This window comes from Lonchura striata, chromosome 5 (assembly GCF_046129695.1).
Source record: "Lonchura striata isolate bLonStr1 chromosome 5, bLonStr1.mat, whole genome shotgun sequence".
In the NCBI taxonomy this organism is placed as follows: Eukaryota; Metazoa; Chordata; class Aves; order Passeriformes; family Estrildidae; genus Lonchura; species Lonchura striata.
The window spans coordinates 25,785,286-25,805,906 of record NC_134607.1 but is presented as its reverse complement, the minus strand read 5'-3'; the positions used below and the strand labels follow the sequence as shown (position 1 = coordinate 25,805,906).

At 41.8% G+C, this 20,621-nt stretch overlaps 1 protein-coding gene across 1 annotated transcript in view; it reads right to left on the bottom strand.

The window, feature by feature from the left end:
* Window positions 1–20,333, bottom strand: part of GRAMD4 (GRAM domain containing 4) — a 74,865-nt gene extending 54,532 nt beyond the window's left edge. Inside the window, exon 1 of the mRNA XM_021524821.3 lies at window positions 19,856–20,333. Coding sequence (XP_021380496.1) covers window positions 19,856–19,998 — 143 coding nt within the window. The 5' untranslated portion in view covers window positions 19,999–20,333. The remainder of the gene's footprint in view (window positions 1–19,855) is intronic.
* Window positions 20,334–20,621: the final 288 nt, after the last annotated feature.

Below are 20,621 nucleotides of genomic sequence, written 5' to 3'. Positions count from 1 at the left end.
GGACATAGTAAAGAACCACACTCCAAGGCATTTCTAAAGTACCTGAAGTACAGGAAGCTGGTTTATAAAAATATCTTCTCAGTTAAAACTTAAAAATAATAAGATCATTTTGTCTAAAAATTGTTTTGCATGTACCAGGTTTCCCAAATTACTTACAGTTACATTACATTAACCTAAGCAGAAATGTAAGCTTGCCAACAAGCGCCCATGAAAACTCATTATCTGGCCTCTAGCCAAATGTTGGATCTAAGACAGGCTTTTTATGTCAGCAGCCTGTTCCTGCAACCAGCAACTTTTTTTATGCTGACATTTCAGCAGTTTCACTAGGAAAAAAGATTATTGGAGATTCTGTATTCCAACTGACTTGAGTCAAATTTAGACAAGCTTTTGTAAAATAAAAGACCAGAATCTGATCTAGAATTAGATTTATTGTAAAATACAGCAACTAAGTATCAAAACACTTGCTTCACCATCATAGCTATTGATCCCTCACCTTCTCCCAGCAACCTATCCTGGACCCATCCCTACCCGAACACCCATTCTGAGCTCAGATGGCTCAGCTGTGAGTTTCAGGCTGTTTCTAGTAACTCCCCACAGCCACTACATCAAATCCACCATGCAAGTCTGCACATGAGGAGCTCAGAGTGCAAAGGCAGACCCACATCTCAATCTGCTTGCAAACTACTAACAAATATCATAACACTCTAATAAAAATACAAGTATTTTAACTCCAAGCATTTTAACACTGCCAAACATGCATTTTCCAACACTGTCATACATGTGACAATAATCAAGTGAAAAAGGTCTATTTTTTCCATGCTTAAAAAACCTTCTAGATAAAATATTATTTAAATACTTTCTTTTTAATTGCCATTAATATCTGCCAGCTAACACAAATCCTTCAAGCTAGAAGCTTTATTCCTTTTAGAGGGGGCCATGGAAGAGATGCCTTTATTTTGACCCGATATCTAAAACCCTCAAACAACTGTCAGACCTTTATTTCAAATGAATATATCAAAACCCAAAAACCAAAACAAACATACACTCACATTCCAAATTTATACTAAGAACAGAAAAACCAAGTTTTCCCAAGCTTTCACATGAAAATTGTAAGGAGATCTAGAAAAAATTTTTCAGCCTATGTTTATAGAGATGCTGCAGTAAGCAGACAACCAGCTTCCATGGAATATTCACAGCCACCCCTGCCATCTGGAGGACTTGTTCATAAGATGTGTTCCTATGGACAACCCTCCCACCCCTCCGTGCCACTGCTACCCCATTTCTACTCCTGCATGAAGGTGGAAGAGGTTGGGATGCAGAGGGAACTCAGGGAAGCGCAGTACCCAATGCACAGCTGCTGTCTGAAACCTGCCTTAACTCACCCCAGAGTCTCCTACAAGTAGTTTATAGGTTTTGGCTTTCTGCTGTTGCACTTAGTTTGTCTGTGGCCTGGTAGACCCAGAAGGGATTGAACAGCTAAATCTTCATGTGCACTTTTCAGAGAAAGGGCTCTGCTTCACAACAGAGGGTTCAGTCAGATTTCCCTAGCTGTTAACAAAACACAAACCTGCTACACAAAGTCAAACAGCATTGCCTCAGCAAGTGTTAGTCCGGAGGCTGAGGGAAAGCAAACAAAGAAACCACTTAAAACATCATGGATCCATTTGGTTCCAGGTCAAAAAGGCCCTAAAAGACTATGACACAGTGAAGTAACCTGCAAAGCACCCATGTTCCTTTTGCTTTTCAGAAAGCAGACCTACAAGAAAGATGACCTGCAAGTCTAGCATACCCCTAGTTCTCATCCTGACATTCTATCTCCTTCATATGTCCATTCATTCTCTCATTTCTGCAGAAGTCCAGTGAAAAAGCCCTGGTATTCAAGAAAAGCCAGGCTGTGTGCAGATGAACAAATACAGACATTGTTGTCAACACCAGGACACTTTGGACTTATCATGAGGAAGGGATGTGCAAACTGAGGGAAAGTATCAAGATTGTGTTTGGTATTGCTCCTTAATAATATCCTGAGAGTTAACAGGAGAGCAGTGACACAAGAAAAACTCAATCCATTCACATACACTGAAAATTAAGCTTGGTGTATTCTTTTCTAGACATGTTTAACTAAAACTGGAAGGAACAGCGATTATATCTAAGCCTAATACAGATTCAGAGTCCTCTGTATAATGTTCTATGCAAAAAGTTCCCTCCTGCTACATGATTTTTCCCCCTAATTTTTCACTTTAATTAATGGAATCTCATTTCAAGTCACTTTCCGAACATTTTGTACTTATTAATATTTAAGGAACTAATCAGAGAAAGATCAACTGTGCTGGAGAGCTCCTTGTCTGCTCAGCTTTTCACAGAACCAGGATGGGTCAGAGTGGTAGGAATCACAGTGGGTCATCTGGTCCAACCTCCCAACTCAAGCAGGGTCATCCTAGAGCACAAGATAAAAGAAAAGGAAACTTTTCTTCCCCCTGTGCACAGACCTCTCCCAGACTACTCTCCAGACGGCTCACATCTGTGAAAAAAGACAAACTTTACCCACAGTTCTTGAACAACAGGAAGTGGGTTTGTAAAAGTGAAGTTAGCATCTGTCAAGAAAACTTTTCATTAAGCTCAACTCAACAAAGCCATTTAGTACACAGAATGGACACAATTCACACTCAACACAGCCCTTTCAAGAACAGCCCCAGCATGAGATTGAGCTCATCCAGGAAAATACAACATTTTAGGTTCTCAGTATAGAATGTCATTGGAAACCACAACTGCAATACTTTGGGCCAAACATTCCATTGGATTGGCCAAGAGCAGCTTACCAAACACTCTCTGAAAATTACAATCATTGCACAAGTGCCCTCGATCTCTGACATCAACAAACACGCAAACAGATCTTCCAACAGAGCCATCTCCACACTCATCACAACAGGCTCATCCTGAAATAATGCTCACTGCCTCAGCGTCACAGTCTGGTCAAGCCTTCTTCTAATGACCTCACCCTTGGCTTCAGGGTCATACCCAGAACAAACTGCCCACTGGTTCTGAGTAACATCTATTAAAAGCTCCTTTCAGAGTCAGAAGTCCTTAAAACTAGGAACGGACTAGATTAGACAGGGATAGACTAGGGAGATGGACTCTGGTGGGCTGTTTCTTTTCATGATAGATGAAGTTATCAGGCTACCTTTGAAGAAACATTCTGCTTAGCAACTTGGGATTATTATGCCTGTAAACTTGAAGGGAGATGAACAAAAAATTCCCACCAGAATCACTTCCTCTGTATTACAGACTCCCACCAGAAGCAACACTCAGTTAACATAGCCTTGAAACCAACAGGAAGCTGTGCTTTCGTGTTGCAGACTTAAACAGATGCAGCTATGAATTAAGCATCAACTCAAACACATATTGTTCACCAGAAGGAGGAGGGGAGGAAGAAAAAAAAGTGGAAAGCTGTGTAATATGATCTATGGTTCAATATGGGGACTGGAGATGAAGTTCAACATACAGATCTCGACTACCACTGGTGAGGTTGTCACAGCAACCATAATGCAGATTCATGAATATGCATTACTCTAAAATTTATCTTTTTTTTCCCCCCAAAAGGAAGTAATGTGTCATTCAGCTCACAACATGAAGCTCCCTGGGAGACAAATCAGGACTGCACAGTAAAGGTGACTTGTCTTCAAAATCTTCAGCTTGGCTGCTGCAAACAAAAGGGCTGGGGGAAGAGGAGAGACACAGAACATGGTGGCTGGGGCTGTAGGGCTCTCTTCTGTACCTTCCTTAGTCAATACCTCACACATATTTGGCAAAAATGTTAAGGCAGACATTGCCAAAATGAGCTACTCAGTTCCTACAGAGTTGCAGACCTTAATCCCTCTGAGTTAATGACTTAATGACCTGGGGACCTTCAGTCAGCTGAGGCAGCAGCACCAGTGACGCTCCACAGAAGCATGGAGAAGGGGGAGCTGCTGCTCAGTGTCCAAGACAGCTGAAACCGGGGGCCTTCACTTGACCACCACTGGAAAATTGTGAATGGACTGGTTTACAAAAAAAAAAATCCTAAACCACACAATTGCACCTATCCAGGTTGCACCCCATGGTGTCAAGCAACAAAAGGCAGTAACTATTTTCACTGAGTATCTGTGGGAGTTGTACTTTGTCCTTAACACCCCACTTACCCTAACACCTCTGCCGCTAACACAGAGCCACCATACACACTTCTGTCTGTCATCATTAAACCTCTGTCTCTCATTGTGAAACCTAAAATTAGCAAGCTTTGTTAATTTGTCTGTAAATTTTAACTCCTGAACGGGAAGCTAAAACACATTTTTCCTCAGGACACCTGTGTGGGAGAAAATAAAAGTGAGACATTGATTATGCACCAGAAGAGCTGCGCAAAAAAACCTTGCATGAAGTCTTTGCCTGCAGAGAGGATCTCCAGCAGCATGCATGGACTGGAGGAGCCACCAGTGCAAGCCAAGGCAGATAAGTCTGTGAAAGAGTTAGCATGTCACGATAAAGGCTATTGCTGACATGAACTTCTCCCTTTCTGGTCACTTAATGGGTCCTCCTTCCTCCCTTGCTGTGTTCCCATCCCAATCCTGGAGAAGCCTAGCCAAGCCTGAAGCCCACTAGGTCATAGGCTGACACCAAAGGGAACAACCCCATTAATTTCTGCCACAGCCTTAATGTCATTTGATCACTCATGCAGTTTATCGGCTCATTGCTGAGCAACTAATTTTTTGTGTTTGTTTTCTGGCAAGGTCCATCTAATCAGAGCAGACAGGGATGCAGTCTCACTCAGGGAAGCACAGACTATTGGAGATTTTGCTGCTCCCACACAGCAAGTGTTTGTGGTAGTGGTGGGCAGAGGGAGAAAGCATCCTTTTACAGGAGCCACCCGCACTCAAATGAGGTTAAACAACTGCAAAGCTTCACCCTAAAGACAATGTTTATGAAGCTGCCACAAGGCACTTTTCAGAAATTGGACTCAAGAGCTTCATTCCCTACTCTGAAGGACAGGGAAGAGTTTGTCAGAGCTTGGCATTGACAAAAGGCTTTTTTCTGCTTCCTTGCTCTGAATTTTGTCTACTCAGGGTAGAGCTGAGGGTGAAGACATGAAGACGAGCATCACCAGCTTAGCAAGAGCCTCTGCATACGAGAAGGTTCAGGCAGCTCAGAACTGGATAGGCTTCCAACAGGTAAGAAGCTGGGGCACGTGACAAGTGCTGCCCTAAGCAAGCACAGCTTCTTCCTATAAAAACAGAGAATGGGGATGACAAATGGGGCAGAAGGACAGGACATAACTAACAGAGGGTAAGATTGAGTCATCACTGTATTTGTCTGCTCTTCCACTGTTCAAATGGAAACTGTAAGAAGTCTCATTTGACACAACACTCGGAATAATACTGGTCTTTTGCAACCTACTTTAAAATAAATATTTAAAGTCGGAAGCATATATACTGGCAGGAGCATCTTATGCAGACTAATAAGTTTATTAAGAAGGTAATCACTGACTGTTTATAAAAACTGTGAGACCTGCCAGCCTTGAAGAATTTTGATTCTATCCCTTCAAGGTAAAAAAGAGCAAGTTATTGACACCTCTTTGATGCCAAGTTTTTTAAAATCTCAACTGCATATTCATCTTCAGAGGGTAACTACAGATAAATCAGAGAATGAAGGTACTGCTAAGAAAAAAAGACACTGTAAAAATGAGCTGCAATCCAAGCTTAAAAAAAAGATAAAAAAGATTCTTTGAGAACAGCCTTCCAAGGCCTACACCGACTGGCTTGGTCCTAGCAGGTATTTCTTCGAGAGGACTCTCAGAAGCAAGTACCTATCAGCTCAGGGTGTCTGACCATAGCTCACTGAGCAACCTATGAAAACAGAGCAAAGGTAAATGGCATTGTCTAGTTTAGAAGAATGTCTGTGCCTTCCTTTTTGCTGGTTGTGTGTATAAACAAAGATGTACCCAAGTGAAGCAGGACACAGCTCACAACTAAGGAGCGCAGCCTGACCAATCTCACCGTGCACAAACACCCACGAGCACAGCTGAGAGCACAAGCCAGGGCTGAAGAGAAGCTGCCCCAGCCTCTCCAACCTCTGCACCTCACACATCTGAATAACACTTCCCTTGAGCCACACTGCCAAGCCTCCTGTGCGTTACAATTTCACTTACAGCAAGACCATACAGAAGGAATTGCTCAAGCTAATAGGCAAAAGACCACAAGCCTACAACTGCTGTGTTACACATGCAATGATAAAATGAATCCCCCTGCCTTTCTCACACTAAGAAACCACAGGCCCAGGTTCATACTTCCCAAATCACATATCTACCAGGGTAACTTGTTTCTCCAAGTTTTAACTATCCTACTGTTGATCTGAGAATTCATTAACCTTCTGAAATGTGAATGTTGTGAAAAACATCAAGCGTTTCAGTTATGCTGACTACAAAAATCAAAGGACAGACACGGCTGAGGAAAAGAACTGAGCATTTTACCAAACACCAGTAGTTCTCCAACTGTCACACAGTTATAATAATAATAATGTTAGTACAGTAAAGATTTTTAATTTCTCCCCTTGTGGTTAAATATAACATTCAGGTTCCATGAAGAACTATAAAGACATAGCTAGCACATGCCAATTACAATGACCAGTATAATTCAGCATCTTTTATTTCTTTCCTATATACTGGCCCTTAGCTTACAAAGAATGTGCATAAACACCAAATCACAGACATTTCCATGCAAGAAGCAGAGCTGCTGCTCATTCTATTCCTTGTCCTTTCTCCCAACAAAAACCTGAAAATGCTTCGGAAGTTGGTGCTACAAGTACACAAGAGAGGGAAGGGGGGGAAAAAAGTTAAAATACACCATGGATTACACAAGTTTGCAGTATTATAATTACTCATTATGTCAACCTTTAAATGAAGGGGTAAAACATATTGTGTAGCAACTTGCATAAGTAATGTGCAAAAGGACAGGCACAACACACAAAGACAGGGTTTATCAGAGTAAGTTAAATGAAGAAGTAATACAGAAAGACCAAGTTTTATACAGTAAGTGTGGCTTCAGGCATCAGCTGAATTTCTGGCACTGTCTGTACTACACAGCCACTTGTAAAAGCCATGTAAACTATTCCGTGAAACCTTACCACAGAGTAAAAAAGTCAAGGTCAAGTTCCCACCAGACTGACAGCAGCTCTGCTGGAAAGCAGCACTCTGGAAAAGAGCCTCCTTCATTCTACCCACACAGCTTGTCAAAAGATGAGAGAGATATTTGACTCCACATAGAAGAGTTAGCAAATAGCAGAGGAAGTTGTGTGACACAGGAAAGCACCAAACCTTGTCTCTAGTTATCACAGACCCCTCCTGCATTTCTTCTGACTGCAACCTTTTATGTAAGTCCAGCTGCACTGCTATTAAATTTGCTGAAAAAAGAAATATATCACTGTACCCGAAATATGAGTTTGATATCTGAACTGCAATTACTTGTTTAAATAATTAACCTAGTGAAATGGCAAGCTCTAGATTGAAATGCCCTGCTGCTCAAGGTAATCTTCCTTACAGGAGCAAACCTCTATTCCCTCACATTTCAAACTGCATAATTCCCACAGTAGCCAGAATATCTGCCCTTTGTCCCTATGCTTAAAGTAGAAATCCTAAATTGTTAAAGAAACAAAACCAAAACCAAACCCCCAGCTAGTATAGCCATACCAGGGAGCAGAGGGTACAGTCCTGTGAGAAACAAGATCCCTGAGGAATAGAACCACAATCCTGTAAGTTAATTCTTTTGTTCAGTAAAATGCTCAGGTCTTCTGGTATAACTGCAGATGTTTCATTTCACATGTTGATTTTAACATGGTTTGGACAGCAAAACTCAGTAGAAATCTTTGCTATTAAATCTGATTCTTCCAAGAAGCAGCTGCTGTCTGGGTATTTCCTCCACGCTCTTTCCCAAAAACCTCTGCCTGTAGTATCAACTGCTGTCAAAAAGGCCAGTCTGGGTGATATCTCTAACTGCCCTAAGAAGAGGATTGAAGATGGACACCAGTGCAGCCCAGGACAAGGCTGCCATACATGCTTAGCAGCAGTGAGAGTTAAACAGGCAACTGATGGAGAAGTAGGAAGGTAAGGCTGAGCAAAGTACATCCCCTCACCCCACCAATAGTTACAGATGGGGACCATAGCCTATGAGGAAGTAGAATAACCTTGGAAGAATGATGGAGAAGGGAGGGAGGGAAAGGAAAAAAAAAAAAAGAAGACATTACTCAAGTTTCCCATGCATTCTTGTATTTTCTCCCAAATTTTATTAGTTGACAAAACCTATTTCATTTTGTGAACAAAACCAAAATAACTCATCACTCAAGACACTCAATGCTGCTGAAAACGAGTTCCAGCCAGCAATCATAATCCACTCATCTCCACGCACACACATACACAGGGCAGCTCAGCTCCCTTCCTTCAGCAGCCTGGCACACGCATGGCTGCCACAGGAACAGTGACAAAAGATGGAGATGCACAGCCACATTATATGAGCAATTTTGAGGCCTCCTTAAAGCAAGAATAGAGCCAAGGAAAACCAAAGCAAAATTTCCATAATTTCAAGGAAATACAGAAATTCTGCTTTATGTAAGCCTGTAAGGAAGATAATACAAAGCCTCTTTCTAACAATAAACCAAACAGCTGAGGTAATTACCATAAGCTTGCCCAGTTCATACTACCTTGGTCATATTTGTAAAAAATTAACGTTTTAATGGTGCCTCTTATATTCTATCGCCTCATAACTGCAGATGACAAAAAGTTATGCACAGGAGTTAACAACTACATTTCTGAAGCTGCTTGAAACAACTGGAACAAAATTATCTTAGAGCATGTCTTTAAATAAAGCAGGGCATATCAACAAATCCAGCTCCACTTCTCTGCAAAGGGGGAGCCTGCTGTTAGCATCACCACCAAAGTATACACTTAGGATAAGTGGCATTTCTCCCAAGAGAACCAGCTCCTTTCTTGAAACAGCGGTACTAGCAAGTTTTCCCCCAGGTTTCAACATGAGATGCACTGAACACATGGAAAAGGAAAAAAAATATCTGCCAGATATGCCATTCGATCACAAATATGGAGTAACACATGAATCCAATGGTGCCTACACTTCATGGATCAGCTTTTTGGTTTATTAACCAAGCCTGTAAAAGCACTCTAAATTACCATACTTTCTGCATGCTCTATTATAAAAAAACCCAGTACTTTCTTGTCTCAAAATGTCACAGATAGAACGCAAAGCCTGTCAGGCTGCTAAAATAATCCAAAGCCAATGACAGCAAATAGCAACCTGGCACATGTTGAGCCTTCAGACTTTAAATATATTTAAATTAACACAAAGATAGCAGGAGAGAGTTTAGTAACAAAGTGAAGAAACCAAGAGAGAAGAAATAAGATTATATCAGTCATCATTTCAATCAGACCAAACAAGTTAAAAGCCAGCTAGAGGATGGCATTTATGTCTGCCTCTAAGGCTGGGATGAGGGCCAGAATTACGCTCCTTGATCTCACTTATTTATGCCATGCTGACACTTCAGCTGGCAACAATAAAGGTCCAAAGGTCAAAGTCCTCTGAGGCAGAGAGCCATGTACACACAGAGTGTCTTCCCAAGTGTCTGGAGTGGGGAAACAAGGAGTAGGGAGCCATAGCCCTTACCATAGCCATCCACCCACCTGCCACCATAAAACCATTTCAGCTGTGCCCATTTCAAAGCTTCCTCAGTCCACAAAGGACATTTCTGGAGAGATCTCACCTTTCTTTATCCAATCACTCCTACAAAATAGTGTGTTTTTCCAAGTCAAAGCCAGAGAGAAGCCAGTGGTGCCTCATTTTAAAACTGAGCGGCCATGTCACCAGCTAAAGCCCAGAGACTACACACAGACCTCCAAAGACCTCACAAGAATTCTCTAAAGAATGTGGGGATAGATAAAAAGGTAGGCAGAGCAACATTTATGACACTTCTGTTAGTTTCTTAACTGGGATTTCTTACAGCTTTAACTTATTCCAAATTACTTAAATAATATACACCATATTTAAATCTTGGAATTTTAAAACCTAAACCATAGATTTCACTTTTCAAGAAGAATCCCAAAAGTTGAATTACAAGTCAGGCTCAAATTCCATTATAGGGATATCAAGCGTTTTGTTTATACTACACAAATGTTTTAACAGATACAGCCTCTCAAAGTCATGGAAACTTGGAATTCTGAGACTGTTTGCATTAATGTCACAAGTACACTTAAGATTGCAGAATACGATGGAACCACCAGCTAGTACTTAACTCCCACTAGCCTGTGATTTGCTTACGTGACTGGCATAAAAGTTAAAAAAAAAAAAAAAAAAAGTAAAAGCTACACCATATTATTCTTGAATATTTTAGGGATCTCCAGAGCAAAAAATGTCCAAAAGCAAGTTACAAAACATCAAATTTGGGGAAGGGAAAGAAAAAGGAAAAGAAAGATGGTATCTTTGGGTTTCTTCGTTGTAGACATCTGGAGCCTCCATCCAGCTGCAGGATCTAGACAGACAGACTAAACTTGAGCAGGGACATGGATGGCTGGAAATGGGAGTCTGCTCTAAACAACACCTTAGTCTTGGAAGAAGAGCTGATGAGTAACAGGGACTGGCTGTCTTTAGGGTGAAAAGAAAAGCTGTAAATAGACAATGAAGGGATAGTTCAACTCCTATGGACACCCCTGCCAAACCATTCTATTTGTTGGATAGTACAAAAGTTTCAGAAACTAAACAGCCATTTTAATCAGGGCCCGTTCTAGCTTTTAATTGCTGCACTCAACTTTGATGCCCCACAGCATACCAGGGGCATCAGGCTTTTCAAAAGATGTATTACAAAATAAAAACCTCTCCTTACTAAAACCCTTCCTTCAGAAGAGGGAGGCACACAACCCAGAGACTTGAAAGCAAGCTTTTCCATATTAGAAGATTGTTTCCTAGTAAGTGTGAAGGTTTCAGAGTGCCCAGGGATAACAACTGACACTGGGATCAGAAACCTGGGTCTCATTTGTATATAGCCAGCACTAAGAACTTTGACCAAGAACTCACATATGTACAGAAAAAAAGTCTTTGGGTTTGGTGTATAGTTAACAAACATGCAGAAGAGGTCAGACCACTTCATACTGGCATTCTTACACAAGGGTGCACACTGGACTATAACCACATTGCTAGTTATGAGTACATTTTTCAAAACAACTTTTAGAGTAAAAGTTGAATCCACTACTAAGTCCTTATTTAAAAATAAAAATAAGCTGTCCCAATTATCAACTCGTATTAAAGAAAACCTGCATGCTTGTAGCTAATCTACCTCAAAGTTCGTGTCTGGTGCTTCCTCTGTGGTTCAGAAATATCAGCAATGCATCTGTTTCCTAAACACAGTTCCCCATGTCTGATTTCAGATAATGAGCTATCTGTGGTCGTTTAGTCATCTTCAAGGTCAAACCCCTTCACAGTATTTCCAGTAAGTATATGGGTCTTTAACTGACTTTTCTTCTGACTTTTACATTAATGCAGTATTAACCCATTGCAACTGAATTACTGATTTAAAAAGTTCTAGAAAACATCACTCTGTATAACTACCAACACTTAGCTCTGCTGGAGCTTTTGAAATGAGAAGAAGTAGTAAAAAAAACCAAGGAAACAGACACTGGTTTTTGTGTCAGTCTACGCAGTGTTTTCAAAACTCATCTAACACAAATGTTCAACAATTGAATATGCACATGAAATATTTTGTTCAATGAATGAGGTCTGCTGTACTTTCATATTAGCTCTCAGATGTTATTATGAACTTTTAGCCAGATGAGAAGAAAGCCTCCTTCAGGGTAAAACAAACAGCTGTAGTTTGCTTCAGACAATAAGGAATATAAACTGCATGGAAGGATTTTCCATTATTTAACTGTCACCAACAACAGACTAATGAGTCACAGACAACAGCTTAATACTTAGAGCTTACTGCTAAAGAAAAAAAATATTTATGCAATTTTGAAGTATTAACAACAAAACACAAAATGAGTTTTGAATAGATCCCTGTAGCATCTCAAGCCAGGTTAGCTGTAACCATCCAAGTGAAACTCAAAGTGGACACTGGACACAGCCAGGCTTGCACTGCACCAGGAAAACCAGACTGAAAATGTCAGCCATTGTTTTGTACTCAAAAAGCATACATACACTGTCCTTTACTCTCCTTTAACAGAGAAATGCAAGGGCCAGAGCTTTCAAAGCACCAAAGGACCAAGCAAATTCAAACTGCTAACAAAGTAAGCTCCACATTCCTTCTGTAAAACATTCCAAAAAACGGTATTTGTGCTTCATTTATTTTCAAGAGGGATAAGTGATTCAGCATTAGAGCGAATCTTTGTTGGCACAGCCCTCAAACTGGGGAAGAATTGCTACTGGAAGAAACAGGAAAGAAGCAGAAGTAGCTTTACAAAATGTGAATTTGCTGTAAAAATATTGCCTAATATATTTTCTGTTGAAGTCAGAACTATCCCGGCTTGGTTGGTTATTCCCATGACTGAAAGAAAAAAGAGCTGTTGAATGCAGGTACAATCATCAGTTCTATATGCAACTCTGCCAGGGAGGGAAGATAAAGTTTTTCAAAATAGGCTGAGACCCTTCTTAAGTATCAAAAGCTTTTGTTCTCAGAATGTTTTCAGAACATTTCTTCTAAAGAGAAAAAGGACTTGCTTATTATTCTAGATAATCTGGAAGAGAACAGAGTTCCATTTCTGCAGTGTTTTGAAAACTCTTGACATTAGTTTTATTTATTGCAAGTTCCCAGGAAGTTCTTGTATGTGAAGAAAATCTTGCAAGGACAGCAGCTTGTAGCAGCTGGCAGTTCTCTTAAAGGATCAACGTGTCCAACCACACTGTTCACGGCTTGTTGGGAAGGGCATTCCCCACTGCACAACCACAGGTGATCCCACAGAGCTGCTGAGACCATGCAGGGATTTACACAAAACCCAGTCACACTACATTTTTGTACAAAAATTGATCTCGGACACTTGGAGGTGTCTTCTGGGTTACTTTATAGATTAACTTCTAAAGGAGTGTGAGATATTGGATAAAAGCACCGCAGAAGTGCAAAGAATTATAAACTTAATCTAACTGTAAAAACACCTGCAAGTGGTTTAATGCTTTGAAAAGTCAGGCTACATACAGAATATATTCAGACAGATTGCCCTTTTTCCTGCTCCTTCCAACGACACAATCCTTGCAGGGCGATGCAAGACTCAGCAGTCTACAGAGATGGTTTTTACTATTATCTGATGATCTCACCAGTACAAAGACACCCTAGTGTAAGTCCCATGAGGATGCTTTGGATGTTTTGCTGCTCCCAAGTTCCACACTTCACAGCTGTATTTGCTCCACACAAACAGGATGGCAGCTGCTGGGAATCAAACATCTCAGCTAAAGACAGAAAGGTCCATGAAGGCAACTCCTTTGGCACTACTCCCTGTCACATAAGGGAAAAGGTGAGCAAGAGAGAAGATGAAGAAAGCCCCTAACACAAAAAGGAGTTCAGAGACAGGATCTGGATTACAGATCACCTTGCACTTGATTTCATTCAGGTAAAGGTCGTGTTCATCAGGGGCCATGTAACAGCAGGCGTTACACATTGTAAGGTACACAGCATTGTGTACATTGAAGGTACATAGCATTTCATCTTTGGGTGCTTAAAATACTATTGTTTTTTCCTGTTCCAACCCAGTTTCTTGTTGCAATAATTGTGCATTTCACAAAGCACTCAAGAGCCCAGGCTATTGTTCCCTGCACTCCCAGAATGAGGTTATAGGTATTTTCAGACTGGTCTCTACTGCTAAGATCTCCAAGGCTCAAACTGGACATCCCATTCTCTCCAGACAATTCATAAACTCATCCATTTTCTGAGTTATCCCTGGAACAAAGTCTGATACTGGTAGTGGTCCCACTACTACGAAAGCGTCAATGGAAGCAGCTTTACCCAAAGCACACAACCACACAGTTCCCTGGATTCTGAACTGGAGCAAATTACAGTAAATTACGGGGTTTGGACATCTTCATCGGTCCTAATGTAACTAGGTGGGTCCCTGAAGCTGTACAGCTACAGACATCGCCTGGCTCTGAAAAACAACATGGAAAAAAAAGGTATCTTCATCAGGCTTATAACAAAGCTGCAGGGACTACTCAATGTGAAGTCCAAAAAATGCCTACATTTTAAGAGCTCCTTCTCCAGACACCTCATTTTTCCCCACCCCTATGGCTATGACACTCCTGAAAAACTGCTGACAGTTAGAAATCTGTACACCTCTCTGTAGCCCTGTGACACTTCCCCAGGAATTACAATGCACTTTTGACCTTGAGAAGTGCAGCAAGGTAGCTTAAAGCAGTTATTGTGCACCCCTGGGAATGCAGAGAAGAGATCTAGGGAGAAAGAAAACAAAAACCAGTAAACCATTTTCCAAATGTAGAAGGAATGTGGAACCTCAGGTAGTAAAATACATAGTGAGAAGCTGCAGGACTTTTTTCTGAAGGTAGCTCTAAAGCTAAAATTCTCTTAAGAAGTCAGCTTTTTCATACACATTTCTAACTTAAAAAGTCAGTTTTCAAAATTTAAGTTAATGATAAATTTTAGTTTGTGAATTAAACCCTGACTTGAGAGCATCTAAATATGCTTCTGTATCCTTCACTGTAAAACTTGGTACTAATTTTGGATCTCTGAATATTGGTCAGTTTCCAAACCAGTGAATTTTATGTGTACCGTATGCCAGTAACCCTGATACCTGACATGAATATTGAAGGAAGAAGTGACTTTTACAACATGGTAAAATGCCAAGCATTAGCAATTCTAGATACCAATACAAACTGCTGGTAGTCCTGTCAAGAGATCTGGTAGGACAGTTTTATCAGCTGGAAACTAACTGCACTCAGTCACTAACTGCATGCATCAGCCCAGCCCAAAGTGTGTGGTTCTGTTCTTTCCAGCTAAGGTAAGTACAGACCTCCTATGTTGTGAAGCTACTTTTCAGGGGATATTAAGAAAATTTGAAAGGTGCCTATTAACCACTGTATTTGGACATAGAGAAGGCAAGCAACTGCCAACTGCTTTTTCCACATGATTTTGCTATATTCTTTAAGAGCCTTCAAAAAATTCTACCTTAACCAACCACACATACTAACTTTAACAGAAGGGGACACTTAATTACAAAGAACTGAACATCCCCTCTCAAAGAGTTTAATGCAAAACCCAAGGATAAAGTGATATTTTGTGCTTTATGCATTTTTCTTGTTCTTCTTTTTCCCTCCTGTCCAAGGCCAGCATTAGCAGCATTACACCAATATCTTTATTCTCCACCTAGAAGTGCTCACCTAAAAATAGAAACACTGTTGACCTAAAAATAATGCCCCTGTTTACAAATTCTGTATTTAACATCAACCACGGAATTATGCATATACGCACACAGCATCCAAACTTCCCTGGGTTTAGTCTCCGGACAGCTGCTCCCCTCCAGGCTCATCTCTGGGGAAATGCAGCTGGGCAGAAGTGCCCAGGGCCGGGCAGGTCAGAGTACGAGGGCGGCTGCTGGAGAACCAAACCAGCCCACAGCAGGAATGTGCCCTCACAAATGTGAGCACACGATCATTATATGCTGCAATGAGCTCTGTTTCAGACAGGAGTCTGCACCAACACACCCCAGAAACACATGTCCCCATGTGACTCAGCATCCAATGCTTACACTTATTAGGCATGTGCAGCCAGCAAACCTAGTCATAAATCCCTTAATCACAGGTCAAAAGAGCTGTCAAAGCCTGCACTGCTGGGATCAGAAAAATGCTGATGTGTTCTAAACAAGGAACATTAGCTCCTATGGAAGGACAGAAGTACTCAGAAGCTGCATCAGTGATTTACAGCACCAAAGTGACCTGTTGAACCTGCATCCAAAAAAAAAAAAAATTGCACAATTTACTTTAGAATTTTCTTATTTTTAAAGCACGCTGGGAAACATGAGGCCACAACTGTTGTACTGTGCCCAGTTCTGAGGGCCCCAGCACAAGAGACACATAACAAACTGGAGATAGTCCAGCAAAGGGACTGGAGCATCTCTCCTGTGAGGAGAGCCTGGGAGAGTCTGGGACTGTTCAGCTTGAAGAAGAAAAGGCTCAAGGGGAGGATTTTATAAAGGTATATAAAAAGCTGAAGGGAGTGTGTAGAGGTGACAGAGCTGGGCTCTGCTCGGTGGTGCCCAGAGACAGAGGCAGAGGTAACTGAAACAAAGGAAGTTCTCTCTGAACACCAGGAAACACTTTTTTTACTGTGGGGTTTTTTTACTGAGAATTTGTATAGACTGTCCAGGAAGGTTGTGGGGTCTCCATCCTTGGAGATACTCAAAAGCCATCTGGGCTTGTCCCTGAGCAGCCTGCTTTAGCTGGCTCTGCTTGAGCCAAGGGTTGGATCAGGTATCCCCAGAGGTCCCTTCTAACCTCAGTCATTCCATGATGCTGCAAAATAAAAAGATGAATTCTCTTCAATTACTGATGAGACACCTAGAATAAGTTTTAAAAGAATACATCAAACTTAATCTAACGTGTATCTACAGGTGGAGTGTTCTTTATGGACCATGACAGAAAGCTTTCTGTATTAAATCTTGGATTTATTCTGCAACTAAACAGAATTTCAGTTTTTATTAAAATGCAGATTAGTTTTTAAACTTGGAGACAATTCTGAGTATTCTCGAGGCATGTTTAGAGAACTTCTTGTAGGGGCTTTTTCCTCATTAACACAGGCAAATATTAAACATATATAGTGACCCAGGATACAAATAGAAAGTATTTTTTCAATGCAAGTGAATAAGCTGTGAATCTTTACCTTCCATTATCCTGAGAAGCAAAATATCTTCAATTATTTAAGCACCTCTGAAGATCTGGTTTTGTAAGCCATGGAATTAATTTTAGTGTTCCCAGAGCATGTACCAGGAGAAAGGATTAGGTGTTGAAGACAGAAGGGGAAACACAGCAAGAGTGCTCCCACCCACAAATACAGTATTTCTGATTTGCATCTCATAACTGCTCTTTCAGTTTAGTCAAGACAAGATTTACTGTGCAAATGAAACCATACTATTAAGGTGAAGAAAAACATCCAGAACCTACTCTCTCTGAAGACTGCAGAGCCTGTTAATATTCATGAAGTCTGAAGTAGCTTCAAAGACTCTTTACTTCATTTTTCTTATGTCATAACAAAAAGCAGCACTAAGACATTAAATTTTAAGGGGAGTTCACAACTAAACTATAACTCTTTTAGTAAATTCTGACCTGTAGGAAAAGGCCTAATTTCTTTGGTTTGTGAGTGTGTTCTATAGCAACCACAATGAACATAGGGTGCAAAGAGGAAACTTGCGTGTTCAGAAACTTCAAAGAACATAACAGATAAAAACCTCAAAGCACCCAACATTACAACTGAATTATAGTTCAGTTGCAATGAGCACTACATTTGTTGTCTGTATTTCTGTGCACAGATTATTTCATGGATTAGTCTGACAGGTTAAGGGCAGTGGGCAGAGAGAAAATCTGTTTTGAAAAACCCTGATTAAGCACTTACTGTCCAAAGCTTTCCCTCTGATCAAATTCTGTGTCATAAAAATAACACATTAGAGAAAGTGATCTCTCCTCCTAGCACGGATGATGCCATGCAGATATTCTTTAGCTGCAAAAGTCTGTGTAGGAAAGAAATAGAAACAGTGCTAAAGGATAAAACTAGAAAATTGCATACTTTATTTGGGCCTGACACAGGTTTGGACAAGAGAGCCTCCAATTCAGGATGACAGAATTCTCTGAACACAATACTGGAGTATTTTAGTTATAGTCAGGGCTTTCAGGACTTTGAAAGTAGGGAGCATTGCCACTAAGCCTGATAAATACTGTATTTATTTAACATAGGGAGGGAGAATCCACAACAAACCATTGAATAGCTACACAACTTTAACCCAAAAAAATCAGTGAGGTATATGTTGCTCTTGACTCAAGCCTTCCTGAAGAGTACTTATTACCCAGACCTATAAAAAACAAAACATCAGGAAATGTGATCTATTATTGCTTAAATAAAAAATTATTCACTATAAAATTGTTAATGGGACCATATGTTATACTAAACAGAGACTGGTGTTCCAGAGTCCCTATAGATTTGGTGGCGATACAGTCAAAAAATAAAATGTGAATGTTCAACAGACAAAATAAGGAGAAATGGGATCTTTGTTATTCTTCCAACAGATCAGGCATCACTTTGGAGGTTAAACAGCTAATGCCTCTCCCTAGTTTTGAAGTCTCTGTATCAAGGACTGAGCACTCAAGCACCAAAATGATGCTGAAGACATACCACAGATACATGGTACTAAATGTATGTACATGTATGTACTTTGTATATATCTACGGACAATGTTTCACACCAAATACCTATACCTGACCTTTAACAGCAGTGCTAATCACTTCTCAGACATTGAAAGGGTTCCCTTGCCAAAATTAAGTCTTCCAGCTGGGGTTTTTCCCCACAGGTCTCAAACACCACTGAATTTCTTTGGCATGTAATACTGCTCCAGCCATTCATTTTTATAATGAACTTATATTCCTATAACCTTTCAATATCACTCACGGGAAGAAAATGGTTAGGGGCAGGGAACAGTTTCTGCTGTAAATCACTGGGAATTAGTTTCCAGCTGGAAAGACAGCAGGGCTGCCAGTCAGCCCCCTGATTTTGCCTCCTCATTTCTCCCTTCTACTAGTCTCTTTGAAACTGGTCCCATAAAAGAGCAGAGCCAGGACAGGTTTTTCCTGGCTGCTGCCCTTAATTCCTCACCCCCCCCCAGGTACTGATGTCAGATCACCAGGATACAGCGATGCTGGCAAGGCATCAGGCAGGAGGTCAAAGCCTGGGTGATGCCTTCACCCAGAGCAGAAGCTGTACCATGCCAAGGAGTAGCACACACACATCCAACAGCAGCAGCCAACTCCAGGCTGCTTGAGAGCCACCCCCTGACCAAGGACATGCTGAGCAGATCACATCTCAGTAGAGCCACGGTTAAATGAGAAACAAAACCAAAACCAAACTTATCAGTCTGATACTTGAACTCAGGTTAGTCCCACCTATCACCATCTGAAACCAGCTCCAAGCTCTTACCTGCAGAGCAGGATGCACGACATGGGTCAGTTCAGTTCAGTCTGGCATCTCAGCCCAAAACCACCTTTATTAGGACAGAGGGATGAGCCAAACATTCTTGTGGCACCATATGGAAAATAGTGAAACGTAACTCAGGCTTCCATGGAATTTTGCACAATTCAGTGCCGTAACAACAGTTCTGTATTTTCTCAGTTTCAGAGCTAGAAGCTTAACTATCAGCTTCTGAAGAACACAGAGTATGACTAAAAAAAGCATTCCCTTTCTGAACAACTAGAAATGGTATTTGATAACTAAACATGGCATTAAAAAAAAGTAGTTAAGCTCACACTTCTAATTCTGTGGAATTATACTATTTATCGTATGTCAAAAGTAAAGGCAGGATACTGTCAGATAATGCAAAGCACAGGGACCTGAGAGCCTTTATTAAATATTTCCTCTCCCCACCCACATCTCAACCACCACTGGAAATATGATACTGCGAACTTGTCCATCATTCATTCCATAATCACACAAGTTTAACATCTACTAATCTAAAACTCCTCAGCTACAGCAACAAGGCAAGACACAAAATCATGACAAAAAGATGTCATTTCCCATTTGTACACACAAGCCCAGCGATGACCCACAGGAGGACACAGAAGGCCACAAAATCTATGCATACCTATTAACCTGTCTGCAGGAGTCCAGGCTGACAGCCTGAATTGCGAAACAGCCGTTCACCATCCCATCCTCTCTGTCTCCTTGCGAGTAAGCTCTCCAGCAGCATTCCACTGCTTCTACTGCTCCAGCACTCCCGTGCCTCATTGCTCCACACCAAGATGCATCCAGACACTGCAAGCTCTGAAGAATCAGTACATTGCTGGCTGCTATTTAACATGAACGTGTGCCTAGCCCTGAACTCGGCTAGGCACAGCTACCGCTCAGGAATCAAACCTCACAGCAGAGCCCGCATTCCCAGCTCTTACTGCTAAATCGGATGCCACGCAGCTGCCAGCCCGGCCGGGGGCGGGAGGAGGTGAAGGAGGGTGTGACGCAGCTCGCTGCCGCTCCTCGCCAAGGGAGATCCCGGCACGCAGCGGGGATCACCGCCGAGCACAGCCAACGGCCGGAGCGCGGCTCGGCGCCGCCAGCCGCCACACCGCCCGCGGGACAGCAGCTGGGGAGCCCAGATAGGTCGGGCTGCGTGTGCACACGAGGATGTGACCTTTACCGGGTTCACCGCCGCCCCATGCGCTGTGTTTACTACAGCCGGTGCCTCCTGGCTGGTGGCGGCGATGCCACCGCCTGTCCCCGCAGCTGAGGGCGGCTCCTCCGTGCCGGAGGGGCGCGGGGAGGAGAAAGGGCCGCTGCTCCGCCGGGAAGCAAGGAGGGAGCAGCCGGACAGCCCTGCGCGCACGGGGACAGCGCCCGGCCGCCGCAACCGCCCG